Genomic DNA, 13,352 nt, shown 5'->3' with positions numbered 1-13,352 from the left:
GCTATACGTAGTCCTTGCTTTGGGGAATCGTGTAAATTAAATTCTGACTACTCTTACCTACCACGCTAAAGTGAAGGCTAAGAACAACGACAGCAGAAAACTGAGGACCCTTGAGCAAATATCAGACTGTGCTGCCACGTGGGTCTCCCTGTGCAAAGGGAACGGATGTTACTTGTCTCACATTTGATCTCAGACTTCCCATAAGCACTCACCTTCCCAGCGCAGGTGTGTTACTGGTGGTTCCTCCCCGTCATGGCTGTGTCTGGGCTTGCTGCCTCTGGGTGTGGGGACAGAGCGCTCCGTCCAGCCGGGCCCGGGCAGGGGCTCGCTGTGTGAGCCCACCGCCCCGGGCAGCACTGCCTGGCCTCCTCGGGCTGCAGCGAGTCTGCGAGAGAGAGCGGGCTGCTGCGTGAAGCTTGTGGAAAAGCAGCAGGTATGTCTGAGCAGACAGAGTTAAAGAGAGGTAAAAATGTTGGTCTGCTAAGAGCTGTAGCAGGGGCAGAGTCACTTAGACTGAGATCGAGTGTAAAGTCTTTTAAATAGGAGAGCGCTTGGTTGTTTAGCTGGGCATACTCAAAATTTATTTTGCTTCTAGTGACGTCATCTAGGATTTTTGCTCTACTTTTCTGATCTTCAGAGCAAATTTGCTCCCCATTTTGCTTCAGATGATACAGACTGCTGGGCTGGAAACTTGTTTCATAGTTGTATTGGTTTGTGCTAGGAATACTGGAGTATCCTGGATTTTGGGCAATGCAGTTACATTCATTTTGCAACAATAACTTGTTTTTGTACTGCGACATCTTATGAATTATATTGTTCATTTCATTCCCAATGCATTTGTCTTCCCCGTGGTTGGTTTCATAGCTGATTTTTAAAGATGCCACTTGTGTTACACAGCGCTCCAAGAGCTGCGCTATGTTAGTGCTGCTCTCCGTCGGTGTGGGGCTAATGTAGCTCTGGAAGCGTCTCAGAGTAAGAGGCTGCACTGGTTTGTCACAGGAGACGGAGAGAGAGTGGTGCAGTGGTTTAATTCTGTCCTCCTTCTCAAGGGGATCCAGGAGCGAGGTTGCAGCAGTCTTGTAGGAATAACATGATTCTACTTCATGATTATCATCTAACGAAGGGTTTTTGGAGCTCTGGGAGCCATTCTCTCTGTTCAGCTTTTCTGGCAGTGGGTTTTTATCTCCAGATGTCTCGCATCCTTCTGAAATTGTCACCTTCTCATTCTCAGTTGAAGACGTCTGCAGGTTGTCTCCATTAGCCTGTGATTGTGGTGCATAACTTGATGCTCTGGTGGTTTCCACCGTCCCAGGCACTGTAGGTGGATCCTTGTGGTGACTGCTTTCCCTTCCTTGCAAACCCAGGTTAGATGCATTAGGGCAAGACTCCAGGCTGTGGTCTCTTCCAGCAGCATTTACTGAAGAGGCCTGGCTTGCATGTTTGCTTTCCTCCACAGACAAATATAGGTTACATGTATTAGATTCTTCCTTGCTTGGTTTCTCCTGCTGAGCTTCTGTGCTCACTTTCTGTTCTGGACTGGGGCTGGGCAGGATCGATGAATCATTAGACTTTTCTGGCTGTGACTGAGGACTTTGAAGAGGGTCAGGGGAGGAAACAAGCCCCGAGTGTTTTCGCAGCCAGTTTATTATCCCCATGGTCAGTGAAAGCTCGGTATCGCAGAGCTTTAGCAAGCATTCTTTGCCTTTCCATGTGCTGTGGAAAAAACCCTGGCTGATAATGTCTAGAGCTGGTTGGGAAGCCATGTTCTCCTCAGCTCCAACATGAAAGCTGTAAATGGACAAAGGGATTTCAATGGCCTGTTCTGAAATGCTTTCAGATGTGCACAAGTCATCGTCTAGGACTGTGTTTATTTTGACTTCATTTGGGTCATAGAAGAGCTCGTAAAGGGCATCTCCGCTGTAGCTGTCTCTTGGAAATCTACCTGGGACCCCAGGGGTCTGAGTTTCCTTCATTTCATCCTCTTGTCCAGGAGAGAATGAATCATAGTAGCCTTCATCGCTTGTGGATGTGGACTCCTGGTTGTCACTTTTCGGCGTTCCTGTTTCTGTGGAGCTCTCTTTGGAATCGTCACCATCTTTATCAGGTGACACCTCAGGGTCTGTCACAGATGCAGCAGCCTGGCTTCTAGCCCTTTCCCCGTCAGGAGCGGGTATCGTCAGTAACTTCTTCTCAAACAGAGCGCTCTGATGTAGCCTTACCGATTTGTTGATGTTGTCCCAAAACTTTGCAAATTCAACGGTCTCATTCTGGCCAGGAGAGGCCAGCTGCTCCACACCCCCTTGGAAAGAGCCCATGGCGGGGCTGTCTTTGTGCTTGCTTCGTCTCAGCAGAACTTCTTTGCTGTTCTCCAGCTCCAGGTGAGCAGAGCTCTCATCAGCAAAGATTTCCCCACAGCCAGTGAGGGAGTCAAAGCTCTTCAGCGAGGCGACATCTTCACACAGGGCGTTGCAGCAGTCGTAGGAGGAGTCAGACTGCAGTTCACTGTCTGAGCAGTCTTGTGACAAGCAATCGGCTGCAAATGTTTCCCCGCTTTTGAAAAGATGCTTTGCAAGACGCCCAGACAACTCAGTCTTGCATCCAGGAGAGGACAGACCCTTGTCCTTCTCAACCAGGAACGTGAGGCTGTCTGGTTTATTTTTTTTGATATGAAATATATCTCTGAGCCCTTTCTTCGATCTCTTGAGGGAAATCCTCTTCCTGGGAATGGTTTTTGCGACAGCTGGTACAAAAGGCATCTGTGGCACAAAGTTCCTGTAATCAATCATCTGACTGCTGCACGCAGACTGGCTGGGGCTGACCACACACTCTCTCTTACTGCTGGAGCTGGACATCCCTGAAAAGCTGATGCTGTTGACAAGTCGGCCCTTACCCTTTCCAGAAAAACCTTCCTCACAAGCCCTCCTGCCAGGGCTGCACTGCTCTGTTCTGTCTGCCTCAGTAACGCAGTCATGGGTTTTACTCTTCCTTACAAGTTTGTAGGAGGACCCAGATGATTTTTCCAGGCTGTGGTCCCCAGCTCCATTCCTTGCTGCTCTGGTAGAAAATCTGTAGTTCTTGTGCGTGGCCAGACATGCCAGCTGGACTTCAGCTATGCTTTGGTTTCCCTCCAGAGCTGCCTTTTTGTCTTTCCCCATATCATCATTGTTGATAGGAACTGTGGGCACTGGTGGCACTTTCTCATGTTGCACACTTGATTTTATGAAGGTCTTTCCTCTCTTGAGCTCCATACTGCTTCGTCACATCTGTTTCTGTAAAGAAAACAGCAGAACAAAAATACTGTGAGGTTGGTGGCTAGCACCTATAAACTTTGAAAATAACGGGAGACCAAAGGGATGGCTATTAAGCGTTATAAAATTGGTTTTGTTTGTCACCAGAAATTTCCATCACTGAGTCACGCTATTGCATGAGAAACAGATCAAGTGAAACCGAAGGTATGTTGGCAACAGCTGGAAGGTCCAGCAAGCAGAAGACAGTATACATTATGGGTTGGTAGCTGAGGCTGAGAGAACATTTTGTCTGTTAAAAATGAGGGGGGTTGGGTTTAGGATTGTGACTTCAGGATGGCTTTTAACAAGACAGAGGTCCTATTCCAAAAGTAGAGGAGGCATCAACGGAAAGCAATGCCTGAGGAACTTTAACATGCAAGTGTGTGCATCAGGGAGGCAGCAGTTCAGACATCTGTACCTTTGAGGAGGACGGAGAGCTCAAGGTGGGAAATCTCCTGGGAAAATGGATCAGACATTTGACACGTGATGCTCACTTTACATTGAAATAATCCTTACCTGTGAATAGAAAATCCATAAACCTTGGTACCAGCCTGGGAGGCATGCTGACACTGAATTACTGTTTTTGCTTCCTCCTGAGAATAAAGTATCATTTTCTGCACTATTATTGTAAAAAGTCCAAAATGCCAATTGAAAATCGCTCTTAATTATTACAGAAGTGTTGTTTCTGATTTACAAAGACCAATGTAGCGTGCTGAGGCATTGCCACGTTGGGTCTGCATTGTGCATTGATTAGCTGTTTCTAAAAGTACTCTATTACCTGTATCAATGCCAATTTTGGACTCTGTCTGTTTAGAATTGAATCTGGTTTATGTTTTAATAAATCAAATTAGTCATTAATTATTTTAGCCATGACACTTGCAGTTTTCCAGCAGTTACAGACACATCTGATCCTTTCCTGCCTTGTATCAACTTGAATGTGGAGGAAGTCAATGGAGCTGCATCGAGGTAGGTCAGGGAAGGAGCAAGCACGTGCTAAAAGCTGTTAGAGAAACCAGATTTTTACTGGATGGGAGGCAGGACAAAGTGCTGTTCTTGAAAGAATGTCCTTGGATCTTTCCTTAAAACTTCAGTTAATGATTTGGCTTGTTTTGATTTCTTTAGATGTAACTAAAATCGCTTAGAACCATTGAGCTCTGCAACACACGTAAACAACACAGCGCTATCTCTAGCACTCCTTGACAAACAGAGCTGGAACGGCTCTGACGACATCCAAAATTACCAATCCTACTTTGAGAACAATCTCGGACTAGATCCCTGGATCCAGACCTGCACGCAGTACAAAGACAGCCAGGGAGATTTTAAATTCAGCACCGAGCCTAGCCTGTGTGCACCCTTAAAGTACAGCCTAAAGCAGTCTTTAGTCTGCCTTGAACTTGAACAGCTGTCTGTAGCCTCCAGAGGCTTTCCAGGGCTTGCTGGGAACAGCAACGCTCTGACCAATACCTCACAAGATGTGGGTCTGTGTGTCTGGGAGTTCCATCGCCTGCAGCACTGCTCCAGCAGACGGAGCAGTGACAGCCTGATTCTCACAGAACCTGCAAACTGGCAGGTGATTGGCAATATTTACCACTTAATGTAGGTCAGTGACAAACGGTGTAAAGGGTTGTCATCAGTGGCGCTGAGTCTAGTTGGAGGCTGGTAACTAGTGGTGTCCCTCAGGGGTCAGTACTGGGCCCAGTCTTGTTTAACTTCTTCATCAATGACCTGGATGAAGAGTTAGAATGTACCCTCAGCAAGTTTGCTGATGACACCAAACTGGGAGGTGTGGTAGACACACCGGCAGGCTGTGCTGCCATTCAGCGTGACCTGGACAGGCTGGAAAGTTGGGCAGAGAGGAACCTGATGAGGTTCAACAAAGGCAAATGCAGGGTCCTGCACCTGGGGAGGAACAACCCCATGCACCAGTACAGGCATGGGCTGGACCTGCTGGAGAGCAGCTCTGTGGAGAGGGACCTGGGTGTCCTGGTGGACGACAGGTTAACCATGAGCCAGCAGTGTGCCCTGGCTGCCAAGAAGGCCAATGGGATCCTGGGGTACATCAAGAAGAGTGTGGGCAGCAGGACGAGGGAGGTTCTCCTTCCCCTCTACACTGCCCTGGTGAGGCCCCATCTGCAGTGCTGTGTCCAGTTCTGGGCTCCCCAGTTCAAGAAAGATGAGGAGCTACTGGAGAGAGTCCAGCGGAGGGCTACGAGGATGATGAGGGGACTGGAACATCTCTGCTACGAGGAGAGGCTGAGGGAGCTGGGCTTGTTCAGCCTGAAGAAGAGAAGGCTGCGAGGGGACCTAATAAATGCCTCTAAATATCTGCAGGGTGGGTGTCAGGAGGATGGGGCCAAGCACTTTTCAGTGGTGCCCAGTGACAGGACAAGGGGCAATGGGCACAAACTGAGGCACAGGAAGTTCCATCTGAACATGAGGAAGAACTTCTTCCCTCTGAGGGTGACGGAGCCCTGGCCCAGGCTGCCCAGGGAGGCTGTGGAGTCTCCTTCTCTGGAGATATTCCAGCCCCGCCTGGACAAGGTCCTGTGCAGCCTGCTCTGGGTGACCCTGCTTCGGCAGGGGGTTGGACTGGGTGACCCACAGAGGTCACTTCCAACCCCTACTATTCTGTGATTCTGTGATTCTGTGAAAGCGTGGATATTCGACATCGAGAGTATGGATGCTATGGAAAACATGGTGGGGTGGTGATAGATGGGCGTCTATCGGTATGATTGAGATGTTGGCACATTCATTTGCATTGGGGGCTGCATGTGAGTATTGCAGAGCATTCTTAATGAAAGCCAGTAAACATTTTACTACACTGTCAGATACCTGGAGTTCACTGATGCTGCAGGAACTTGTTTTGCATATTTAGAAATAGGTCACTGGGGCATGATTACGCTCCTCTTCTGAAAAGCAAGGTGTGATTGAGAAGAAATTCAGTGTGCAGAACTCCAGCAGAGTTGTGAAAACGATCGGCAACAGCTGACGCAAGACTAATTGCTAATATCCCAAAAATGAAGTGCCTGACATCTCAGTCCTTTGCAATTGTAGAAGTAGGTAATGTGCCCCTGTGGGAAGTCCTGCTGCTGCGAAGCTCTTTAGAGGTCTGTGACATGGCAAATGCGAGCGTTATAACAATGTTATGTGGGACTCTCTGAAGTCCTGCAGCTGTTTCTGCCCATTCTGAGTATTAATCAAGGGTCATTTTTGTAGGAGATTGCATATTTGGGAAATTTTTCTGTGGGTGCATTAAAAAGGCTTCTAGAGATTGGTTTGTTTTATTGTCAAGTATCAAACTTACTAAAGCTAAGAATGCAGGACATCATTAGATAATCTTTTGAATAAAGAAATCTTTGATCTGAATTGTGTCTCCTTGAGAAGAAACACAATGGACTACCAGTCTGATAACTGGGTCTGGAAACTTCAAGGCTTGTTCTTCTGTCTTTTTTTTTTTTAGATCAGATGAACGGTTTTAGCATGAAAGCCCACATGGCCTGAATAAGATCTGTACTGAGAATATGTGTAGTATAATAATGTTAGATTCACTGATCAGTTTCCTCTGATGAGGAAAAAAGTAAGTTAGGTCTTGTTTCGTTTGTTTTTTTGTTTGTTTTTTTTTTAAATGTACTATACATATAGTCGCCAACTTTGTATTGTAATTGTTTGACATCTCTATTTAATCCCATATATTCTTCTTCTCATTTCCCCCCAGGATTTGTGCCAGACTAATTAGCATGTAGTTCATTGTGTCATCCTGCTTATCCTCTTTTAACACTGGCACAGCTTCGGGAATCTTCCCCATTAAGAATATTATTAAAAATGAACACCAAGAAAGAGAAGATCTCCTCAATCAACTCTTTGAGACTCTCTACCAGAGTCTGCAGATTTTTTAAAATACTCGTCTCAGATGCTGTTTTATAACTTCCCATACTGTGAGCTCCTCTTCATCCTCGTATGATAGAAACTATCAGCGAACTTCTTTCCAAATATAGAACAGAAATATGCAATGCTGCTCTCTGTCTGTATCTATTAATACTTTGAGCACTTTTGGTTGTAATGGACTATACCATGCTACCTTTTATTTCTCTCTGCAGGGACACAAGTTATATCTCTAACTCCAGAAGCTGTACCAGTGAAGGCAGAAATAGATTAAAGTGCTGTAAGGGGAAGTTACCCTCCAGTGGTTATGTAAAGCTAATCAAAATTATCTGAAAAATTATTCTAGGCAGTTAAAAAAGGGTGCATCTTCTCCGGGATTTCTTGACCCATACACTCAGCTACACTGTTGCCTGTCTCTGCTCCTTTTTAATTATTCTCCTCTTGGATTTAACTTGCAGCATATCTCTTCTTCCACAGGGACAAAGGGTATATGAGGGACTGATTTCCACCTTTGCTAAGGAAATATATTTTGCAATTAAAAATCACTGTAAAGAACAAAAACCCATGGAAACTAGCAGTCAGTCTAATAAGGCTAGGCTGTTCTGTTTTCAACAGTCTCTGGATGTTTTCTTCGTTAATATTACTTGACCTCTTTTTTTAATATCTGTAAAATTACTTATGGAACGCATGTTTAAATAGAGGACATCCTTGAATCTTACACTGGGCTACAGTTTAATTGTCAGTTACAATGACCTTAGGTGCAGCAGCATTGAGACCTCCCATCTACAGGAAACAGTACTTTTATCTGTCTTGATCATACCAGCTGCTCACTTTTTAGGATTTCACAAGTGTCCAAGCAGGCAATTAGATCTGGATTTTGGGCTTATACTATAATGGAAGCCAGGTTTTGGTATAGATTTGGTAATATTGCTCATAAAATAAGATACTTCATGCTCAAACATGTACCATCTGTGCAGGGTGTCTGACAGCCTTTTCATAAAAACAGAAGGTTTTACTGTGTCTGTGATTCATCTAAAAGTAAACCGAAGTTTTAGAATGGGAAGGTGAACATGTTCCTGTGGGCTGAGAAGACTTGGGTTTAGGACAGTCAGAGCAATTGCTTCCAGTCCTGGGTTATGAGGACCGGAACAAGACGGAGTTAGGTAACTGTTCTGGTTAACCAGAGCCATATTCAGATGGCCCAAATTCTACCTGAGTCCAGGTCAACAGACAAGGAGGCCGAAGAGGGGTGCAGTAGAGCTGGACTGGGTATTCATTGGGAAGCAGGAGGGAGATGGGAGGAGGCAGGATTCAAATTATCCGAGTATTGCCTCTCATGTGGGTCAGAGGAGAGAGGGGTCGCACTTGCCTCTGCCCATGGCCCCCAGCGCTTTCTGCCAGGCTGAGCTGCCTGCAGTTTTCCCTTTCTGGAGGAATGGGGGAGGACTTGCTTTGGGGTTTGGGCTGGTGTCGAGGTTATTATCTTGTACCTTACTAGCTTTTCTGACAGTGGAAAGGTTTGTTTAGGTTATCTTCAAGGCAAAGTAAAATAGGTTGTGCTTTAATGTGTCAGTAGCTAAAATAGCAGTCTTCTTGGACGTAACTCCAGGAAGATCATCCTACTGGGAAAGCAGAAGTATCTGCTTCAGTGAGATTGCATGGATAAAATAATAGTATTAAGAAGAGGAAATTTAGATCAACTCTCTGGCTCTGGCAAGTTTGGCTCAAAATTATTTTTGCCAAAGTAGGAGAAAAATATAATCAAGATTCAGTTATTCAAAAAATTTACCAGCTGTCTGGCTTGGATACTGCTACTTGTTTGTTTCATGTGTAATTTATATATAATTGTCTTTTTTGGAGATAGAAATAAACAAAATTCAGCATATGTTTGTTGTTTTGCGGGGGAGATAAGAGTGCACTTTCTGCTTCTTTCCATCTAGATCGTTCTTAAGATTGTCAGGTTGTGGATATGGTCCTTTGCTCTCTCTGGCCAAGCAGAATTCTGCATGCCACTTGGAGTCTTAATTTCACCTCCCTCCAAGGTTTTGCCTTTTATTAAATGAAAGAGTCGATAAACGTTGCATACTCTTTTGGTTTTTTTAATTTAAAAATAAGGAAAAAACCCTCTATTTGGACTGCTTTTATGTTTTAGGATGCAAGTTTGGAGTGAGTCCAAAATCCCTTTTCCGCAAGTGGCTTCATATCAATCAGACTGAAGATCCTGAGTATCAGTTACCTTTGAAAACGTTACCCAAACAAAAATTAATTAACATAATTAAGTTTCCTAAAAACGTATATCTGGCGTGGGTATTTGGACAAGTATTATGCTTAAAATGGATGCACTTTAAGATGAAATTAAAAAAAAAAAATTATTGAGAAATTATATAATAGGAAAGGGGGAAAAAAAACAGAGCACTCCGGGAGGGTCTGCTTTCCTCTGCCTAGTTAACCTCAGGAGGATTTTTGCTGGGCACCAGTTGGAAGTCCTCAAATGCAAAAACAAGCAAGCATGAGGTGGTGAAGCCACAGCTACTTTTAAAGTCAATGGACAATTTTTAATGCTTAGGATCTAATCAATTAGCAATGCATCAAAGAACAGCTGGTGCTCCCAGTAAAGTGTGTGTGTGGGGTGTTTATTTTTGGAATAAGACTGTTTATTTGCAGTCAAAAACCTTAACTCCCTATCTCAGAAGATAGACATTAATAATGGAAATACTTTCGAATAATCATGAGCATCTATTCCATTCTGTTAATTTGATTTTTAATTACAAAGCAATAAAATGCTTCCTTGCTAGAGCGTGGTGATACCCTGTCTGCAGTCATTGTAACACTGTTTCTAGTGAGCAAATAAACAGAACAGTTCCTTCCGTGAAAACCAAAGAGGATTTTAAAGCAGAGCTCATCTTCTCATGTAAACTGATTAGCCTGCTAGTGTCTCATCTCCATTAGAAAACAGAAAAGAAGAGGGTGGAAAGGGTGGAGGATGTAATCAGGGACAGTTATAATTCAGGAAACAGAAGAATGTTTATTTTTAAAGACGCCCGTGTGACACACAAACCTGCATTGAGATCATGCCTCGTGTTAGGAGCACTCCTCTCATCATCGTTAGCGGCTCTATCTTATCGCTCCCCTTAATCATTTGTCTCTCTTGGGTAACCCAGGATGCCTAATTATTTGCAGATACATTTAGGTCAGGCAATGGCTTTCTCACGAAGAACCAGCAAAATGCACATTGGTGTGTTTTTCTTCAACCTTAATTCCTCTGAGCACACAAAGTAAAATCTTACACTCCCCGGCAAAATCCTAGAAGGATGTGTAGTTAAATGTGTACTTAAATGCTTAATCGTATTAGCGGTGTGCTGTAGGGAAGCCTGAACCTTCGTCTAAGCCCTGCCAACTGTTCCGTGGAGCTTAGGATTTTTCATAGTAAAATTAACCACGTTCCTACTCCCAGCATACTGTCCTGCCGTGTGCCAAAGGGAGGGATCCCTGGGGGACCAGCAGCACCCATGGGCATTCTCCAGCCCTGCGTGGGGCACCCACGGCGTCCCCCAGCCCCGCGCAGGGCGTGCGGCAGGGCGGGAGGAGGCTGAGGCCACGACAAAAGGAGGCTCCTTCGCTGACAAAACCTCTGCGCCCCTCACTCAGTTTTCTCCCGATACCTGAGGCTGAAAGAAATGTGACTGCTTGAATTGTTCCAGTTACACCGTGTGAAAGGGCAGCATAAACTCCTGCACGGGGAGCTACAGAATCATCACTATTGCTGGGAGAAGGCAGCTGAGCAGAAATTTCCGCTGTGTACCTGAGAAGGAAACAGGGCATTTATCACTTGCCCTGGCCAGCAGCCTGTTGGTATCGGACAGCAAAGTGTTAATGCTGCCAGCTTTGGCTGTTTTCAGTAATGTATTGCTTTAAAAGGAGGTAGGACACGCATTTATATAAAGACAGGCACACACTTGTCAGGTACGTGGAAGAATAAGTAAAAGGCAATGCTTTAAAAACAAGCAGTCATCCCAAAATAATACTCCCTCAGAATCACTGTGTGAGAGCCAAGGAAACAGCATCCATTGCACCAGAGCAAACAAAAAGGCAGATCACAAAAATCCTACTCACCATGTTTTATCACTGAGCAGAAATCCTCTCTCCTAGCCTTGCCACTGGGGCTGGTCTTTATCCAGAGGGTCCTGTGATGCTTTTCAGATTCCGAGGGGCTGGACCACTGCTGCTCTCCAGTGTTACTCTCCACCCCCTGTCTTTTCCTCCTCCTTCTTCCTTCATCCCCACCCCCTCATTCCTCCTGCTCGAAGCTTTTTCATACCTTATGTGGATCCTGGGTTTCCACATGTAGCTTGTTTTAAGAAAGATGCTTATTTCAGCCATCTGCTCGATGCCGTGGAAATGCCTCCATTGCTAAGGAATAAAAGCCCAGAAGGTAAGCTCAGGAGTCCTGAGCCAGCATTTTGGTTCCTCTCTGTATGATTGCTTATTAAATTGGAACACATCCAAATTAATTTCATTGCCCACATGTTGTTTTGTTTCTAACTAGGATTCAGGAAAAGCAGTCCTGACATGTTCTTAGGTCAGTGAGATGCTTCACTATGCGGTGTATGTGGACTAGTGGACTGTGCCACCCTTTGTAAGGCTTGTGTTAATGCTGAAGTTACAGGGGATTTCATGTGGGAGCAAAGTGGCATAAGGGGAGAGTGAATATTTCTGCTGCCCAGAGCTAGAGTGCCTGATGTCAGCCTCGTATTGCCTTCATCAGACAAGATTTATTGAATTCTCCTGATGGTCAGGCTAACTCCTGCTTCGGTGTGCACTGCAGTCCACATCTGATGTTGCAACATCATTCTTTGTGATATAGATGAGTTTATTACCATCGCAAACACCAGAGCTCTTAATTTCACAACAGTGTAAAGCTGGCATCCTTGCTCCAACCCTCTCCTCGTGAAGGGCTTCCAGCCTGATTGTATCTTGATTGTCCCTCCCTGTTAACACTCCTCTGAGTCCTTCACATGTCTCTCAAACCCCCTGCCTTCTCCTTCCTGCTTGTTGAAACACCTCTGCTGGTGGCATGATAGGAGCCTCTTAAAAGCAGCAGTGTATGCCATGAAGCAGTGGCTTGATCCAGGGGCTCTCCTGCGAGCTGCAGCTTAGAGCCGTACTCCAGGGTAATGCGGTGGTGTGGGTACAGGCTGGCACGTCGGTGGGCAGTTTACCGTTCTGGTGTAGGGGCTAACATCGTGGTTGCTCTAAGGTAGTGAACAGGCAGCGCTCAGATGATGGAGTGAGACAGAGCAAGTTCAGACAGGTCCGGTCTATCCAGGTATTTGGAAAATCCTCCAGCTCTGTATGAACTGGAGATGAGCGTTTCCTCGCAACTGGAGTGGGTACATCAGTCAGAGCTGATCCCTTCTGTCCCCACGTGACAGCAGAAAGGGAACAAAAGCATCACCCTGCTACCTGTTCTCATCTTCCTTTTCACAGTGTGCTTTAGCTCAGCCTTGGAGATGGGTGAGGGAAGGAGCTTAAACTTTTGTGCTGCCTAAACTTCTGAAGTTGAAAAATCGGCCAATTATTAACCTTAAAGGAGGTAGAACGGAGTGCTCCTGCTCCGAGAGCCCACCAGTAAGCCACTCAGGTGTCCTCGATGGTAGTGACTGCAAAGTTACACCTTGGAAAACACCCCAGGTTCAGTCCAACCTGCAACAAGTAGAAGGCCCTTGTGTGAGTTCACCAAAAGAGTGGTGGGCTGCCAAGAAAGCCAATGGAATCCTGGGGTGCATCAAGAAGAGTGTGGCCAGCAGGACGAGGGAGGTTCTCCTTCCCCTCTACACTGCCCTGGTGAGGCCTCATCTGCAGTACTCTGTCCAGTTCTGGGCTCCCCAGTTCAAGAAAGATGAAGAGCTACTGGAGAGAGTCCAGCGGAGGGCTACAAGGATGAGGAGGGGACTGGAGCATCTCCCCTACGAGGAGAGGCTGAGGGAGCTGGGCTTGTTCAGCCTGAAGAAGAGAAGGCTGCGAGAGGACCTAATAAATGCCTATAAATATCTGCAGGGTGGGTGTCAGGAGGATGGGGCCAAGCTCTTTTCAGTGGTGCCCAGTGACAGGACAAGGGGCAATGGGCACAAACTGAGGCACAGGAAGCTCCAGCTGAACCCGAGGAAGAACTTCTTCCCTCTG

The 13,352-nt window shown here is 45.8% G+C and overlaps 1 protein-coding gene across 1 annotated transcript in view; it reads right to left on the bottom strand.

Annotated features, from left to right (window-relative positions):
- The window catches only part of AMER3 (APC membrane recruitment protein 3), a 44,024-nt gene extending 32,635 nt beyond the window's left edge, over window positions 1-11,389 (bottom strand). The window contains exons 1-2 of the mRNA XM_009934004.2: window positions 11,283-11,389; window positions 213-3,269 (exon numbers count right to left, since the gene is read on the bottom strand). Of these exons, the coding sequence (XP_009932306.2) occupies window positions 231-3,248 (3,018 nt within the window). The 5' untranslated portion in view covers window positions 3,249-3,269; window positions 11,283-11,389 and the 3' untranslated portion in view covers window positions 213-230. The remainder of the gene's footprint in view (window positions 1-212; window positions 3,270-11,282) is intronic.
- Window positions 11,390-13,352: the final 1,963 nt, after the last annotated feature.

The sequence above is a fragment of the Opisthocomus hoazin genome, chromosome 4 (assembly GCF_030867145.1).
Source record: "Opisthocomus hoazin isolate bOpiHoa1 chromosome 4, bOpiHoa1.hap1, whole genome shotgun sequence".
In the NCBI taxonomy this organism is placed as follows: domain Eukaryota; kingdom Metazoa; phylum Chordata; class Aves; order Opisthocomiformes; family Opisthocomidae; genus Opisthocomus; species Opisthocomus hoazin.
The sequence above is the reverse complement of the archived record's forward strand: the minus strand, read 5'-3'. Positions and strand labels throughout refer to the sequence as shown.